The sequence below is a fragment of the Frieseomelitta varia genome, unplaced genomic scaffold (assembly GCF_011392965.1).
Source record: "Frieseomelitta varia isolate USP_RPSP 00005682 unplaced genomic scaffold, Fvar_1.2 scaffold_203, whole genome shotgun sequence".
Classification (NCBI taxonomy): Eukaryota; Metazoa; Arthropoda; class Insecta; order Hymenoptera; family Apidae; genus Frieseomelitta; species Frieseomelitta varia.
In genome coordinates, this window is record NW_025109784.1 from 632,984 (window position 1) to 637,645 (window position 4,662).

Here is a 4,662-nt window from a genome sequence, read left to right on the forward strand (position 1 = left end):
CGGTGCGATCCTGTTCGATATCTTTGAAAGGCGAAAAGGTAGGCAAAAAAAGAAAAAAAAAAAAAACGATCGGAGTTCACCTGGCGACATTACGCTTTCAACGCGTTACGTGTGCGGCCGATGCCAGACGAAAAGTGCAGTCTATTTTGAAATGCAAAGGTTTTTTTTAAAACGTGGCAAGTAAATGGGGTAGTTTGCACTCAAAATATGTTGCGAGCATTTGGTCACGAGTGAACACGCGGCAATACGTGGCAGGCTGGGAATCATGTAAAGGATCAAAGCGACGGATTGCATCGGGAATGAGAGCCGATTTCCTTTGTGCCGGTATGCGTGCCTGAAAATGCGTTCCTTAAGCCATTGGAAAACCATTTTCGGGGTGACTTTCGCCGATCGTTATTCACATTTCCGGCGAGCGTATCGCCTGCCGCGATAGTACACATTTGTTAAATGATTCAGATTCGACTCGCGGAATTGAGATTTCGACGTTTGGTCTTACGATCTCTACGTTATATCGAGAAATACGTGATCTTTGTATCTATCTTGTTGCATATTTTCGTTAAGAAATCTATGCATTTGTATAGGATCGTTCCAATTAAAATTTATCATTTTTTTTTTTTTTTTTACTGGAGGAACTTGAAAGTTAAAGATTAGATTCTTATAAATAAATATACATATATTATATTACCGGAAGGTTTGTCATCCTTCTAAATTCTTTTTTAATTATGCCTCTTTCTTAAACGTTTGCTGGGATCTCTTAAGTTTATTGGGGACCCGACTACCTGAATGTATAATGGTCAAGGAAACACGCTGATTGGTTTTCCCTAAAATTTTCGAATACCAATCACCTCCTTCTAAGTACCTTTAGTACGCCCATTTTTGGAAACAATGAGGTTCCAAAACTATAAATGTTCCGAGATTTAGAAAAAGCCGTAGTTTTCTCCGGTCTCTACAAGTAGAAGGTACGAGCGTACTCAGTATACTTGGTCGAGCGTACTCAGTCTCTATCGAGAAATTGTTAAAGGAAGAACAATAGTAAAATACCGTTTTCGTGCAGCAAATTGTTTTTGTGCAGAAAGTGTTTTATCAGTGTTTGTTGGCAGTGCTTAATTTTTCAGTCAAAAATTTCGCTTTCGCCACTAGCTTTCTTCGTGGCTCGTATCAAAATCTACACGTTATTATTGCAGCGTAACAAAGGTACAGTATATCTTTCGCTAAATTCGTTTGTTAATTTTTAAGTTGTGAGAATCTAAATTTTTTTTCCCGCGATAGAATGAATAAAAAATCGCGACGAGTGAAATACGTACGATTTATTAGAATTGAAAATAGAATAAATGATCGCGGGAATATAATGGATGGAACATATATAGAAATACATTTTTAGACTTCCGTTGAAATACCTCTGCCCAAATATCACGAAGCGACGGGGCTAATGAAATTTAAATTATTATAAAGGAAATACTAATTTTATTAATTATTATTATACTCGGTGAAAATATCAATCTCTCGTGATTTTCTTTCGAGTTTCCGATACATATGTATGTGCACTCGAATTGAAAATAACAAACAAGGAACGAGATAACTATATTTTCCTAGTATAGTATTATTTGTAATGCGGTATCCAACGATATCGTTGGCAAAATATGCAGCAGTTATCTTGCAATATAAGTAGAGGAGGATTATATTCATTGCTCTTGTACCGCGGTGTAACAAGCCTGGTTTTGTAGTGGGAATTTCTGATTTATTGAAAATTGAAATCTACTCGAGATAACGAAAAATCACAAGAATGTTCCGTTTTAGACAAATAAACACGAGCGAACTTTTATCGAGCGTAATCTCTAAATACATGGATATCACAATATCGAAAAACTGAAGATCGCCATAATTTACCAACAAAAAATGCAATTGACGAACGCACTTATTATCGTTATCGACGTTAAATCAGAAAGAGAAAGTAAATTTTTATCGAATCCACCGTATTTTGATTTTCTTTCGTTATGAGCAAAGTGTCAGCTAGTAATAAACAAATTATTTTCAAGCAAATAAATAATTTGTAATTCCTCTAAGGAAGATCCATCTTTTTTTTTTTTTTTATTAAGAAAAGAAGAAAAGAGCAGCCTTTTGAAACTTGCTGAAACAAAAATATCAGCAAGGCGTGTTGCGAGTTTTGTTACGTGTATCGAAAGTTACTTAACGAAACGCTCGAGGAACGTCGCTCTCTTTGTCCAGTTTGTCGTTATTAGACATTCCACGGATTCCACAGTGGTTCGTTCGTTGGGTTGTAAGCTTTCCGTGGAGGTGCCGTGAATGTGAAATAAATTCAAACGCCTGGCGTAACGGAACTTCCGTTTAAGAGGGTGTTTAGTGTCTAGTTGTACCGGCGGCCGACAGATGGCGCAGAGCGGGACTTATTTATACGTAGATGCGGACTACATAAGTATATACACGTGATTGCTTCACGATACGTCGCGTCGTAAGGATAGGCTTCGAGTCACGGCCGTTCGAAGTGCACGTGAGCTTCAAATGAACGGGATCTCGTTTCATTCAGAAACTACGAAGCCGCGGTTCTGCTAGCCGCAGCTCGAATCTGCGTGTATATTCGGCGATACCGATCAGTGCTCTGTATTCCAGGGACACGTGTGTTTCACCTTTGACAGACAAACATGACGACGTTACAAGCGATCAGGTGGGAAAACGGCAAGCTGGAGATACTTGATCAAATACTGTTGCCGGCGATCTCACGATACATCCCTGTCAGAGGAGTGGAGGACGGTTGGAAAGTCATAAATAACATGCAGGTACGTGTTTTGTCTGTACGTTTGTGAAGAGCAGAGAATTGGCTCCTTTTCAATGTCGATCTCATTCGTGTCAAACGTAGTTTATGTACGTGGTACAATAGCAAGATAACGCGTTTAAGCGTTCCTATTGACTGAACAATAAGATGTCGGAGTAGTTAAATCGCAGTAAAAGGAAATTTTACTGTGGCAATTTCAAGCGATTTACGTGATCGGAATTTTAATTGGAAGAATTAGCTGATTTAAATCGCTCGCCGTTCACGGAACAATTTGCCCACTGTTTTCAGTTGGCAAAAATGGAGGTGCTCTGGCATTTAATTGCAAAGTTTATCTTTTGTGGTGTTCGCAGGTTCGTGGCGCACCAGCTATAGCCATCGTAGGCTGTTTAAGTTTGGCAACAGAGATTAAAAACGAGGAGTACACAGACAAGAAGAGCCTTCGACGGGACGTGGAGGGCAAATTGAATTATTTGGTTTCTGCTCGACCAACTGCTGTTAATATGAAAATAGCTGCGGATGAACTGATTCAACTGGCTAATAAACTTACTAAGGATGATACTGTTAACGTAACAGAGATGAAAGAAAGGTACGAGAATTGGTCTCTAAATGGATCAGGTTGAGCCCTATTCAATGTTGTTAATAATAATGGTAATTTTCACAGATTTTTTGAAGCCATAGAAGCTATGTTGGAGAAGGATATCGCTGATAACAAGGCCATTGGAGACTTTGGAGCGCAGGAGATCTTAAAGAACGTCTCAGGGGACCATTCTGTTAGGATTTTAACGCATTGTAATACTGGCAGTTTAGCAACAGCAGGTTATGGCACAGCTTTAGGTGTTATTAGATCTCTTCATATGAAAAATAGTCTTGGTAACTTTTGCATGTTTCTAATCTTATTTTCTTATTATCTTTATGATAAAATTATGTAGTATTATTTACAGAACACGCATACTGCTCTGAAACTAGGCCGTATAACCAAGGAGCAAGACTGACTGCGTATGAATTAGTATATGAAAAAATTCCCGCCACCCTAATCTGCGACGACATGGTGGCAGCTCTGATGAAATCAAGAAAAATTTCTGCGGTTGTCGTCGGTGCGGACAGAGTTGCTGCAAATGGCGACACAGCTAACAAAATTGGAACCTATCAAGTAATATTTGCACCAAGTGTCTTCGTTGCAATCTCTGAAGTGTTTATTGGATACCAAACTAAGTGTTTTTGTTTCTTTTTCTCTCTCTCCACAGATTGCCATAGTCGCTAAGTATCACAACGTTCCGTTCTACGTAGCGGCTCCACGAACTTCTATAGACTTCAGTATACCTAGTGGCGACCATATCGTTATCGAAGAAAGGCCAGAGAGAGAAATGACGCATATAAATAATCAACGAATCGCGGCACCTGGGATACAGTGTTGGAATCCAGCCTTTGATGTAACCCCAGCTAGTCTAATTAAGGGTATCATTACGGAAGTTGGAGTGTACAGACCTGAAGATTTAATACAATTGAAGAAGAATTGCGAGCACTCGTAAATTATCGATCGATTGCGAGCAAAGAAGAAAGCTTCCGGGATGCATTTATACGAACGAATTAACCGGTAATTTCGACGTTACGAAAAATTGTTGGCAGGCACTTTGTTTATTTGAAAACTTCGTGTTAAAATAAAATTGTTGGCATATTACGCTTATTTGAACATACACGTTAAGCCTGATGGACGCGGTAAAAATGTAGCGTGGATATACATGTACGTGTTTCCGTTTAAAAATGCCTTATTCGCTGTGATTTTTATAAATATATTTATAGTGATTAATATGTCGTATAGATAGTTGTATTGATACGAAGAAAGAAAGAAAGAAAGAAAGAAAGAAAGAATG

At 38.6% G+C, this 4,662-nt stretch overlaps 1 protein-coding gene across 3 annotated transcripts; it reads left to right on the forward strand.

Annotated features, from left to right (window-relative positions):
• Positions 1-2,291: 2,291 nt before the first annotated feature.
• On the forward strand, positions 2,292-4,662 carry LOC122526900 (methylthioribose-1-phosphate isomerase). Of its 3 annotated transcripts, XM_043650543.1 has the most exons (6): positions 2,292-2,430; positions 2,629-2,795; positions 3,142-3,377; positions 3,453-3,661; positions 3,721-3,941; positions 4,036-4,662. In XM_043650543.1, exons 2-6 carry the CDS (start codon positions 2,661-2,663, stop codon positions 4,318-4,320), a joined length of 1,086 nt encoding a protein of 361 aa, XP_043506478.1. In that variant the 5' UTR covers positions 2,292-2,430; positions 2,629-2,660; the 3' UTR covers positions 4,321-4,662. The 3 variants fall into 3 exon arrangements, with proteins under 3 accessions (XP_043506478.1, XP_043506479.1, XP_043506480.1); XM_043650544.1 differs by lacking the exon at positions 2,292-2,430 and having other exon boundaries at positions 2,437-2,795; positions 3,733-3,941; XM_043650545.1 differs by lacking the exon at positions 2,292-2,430 and having other exon boundaries at positions 2,437-2,795; positions 3,453-3,607; positions 3,733-3,941.

Excerpts from the sequence above, each read along its gene's own strand:
- LOC122526900 (XM_043650543.1), top strand. The coding sequence starts at position 2,661 with ATGACGACGTTACAAGCGATCAGGTGGGAAAACGGCAAGCTGGAGATA. Across the intron at positions 3,378-3,452 it reads GTAACAGAGATGAAAGAAAG|ATTTTTTGAAGCCATAGAAG; the intron begins GTACGAGAATTG and ends TAATTTTCACAG. Across the intron at positions 3,662-3,720 it reads TCATATGAAAAATAGTCTTG|TATTATTTACAGAACACGCA; the intron begins GTAACTTTTGCA and ends AAAATTATGTAG.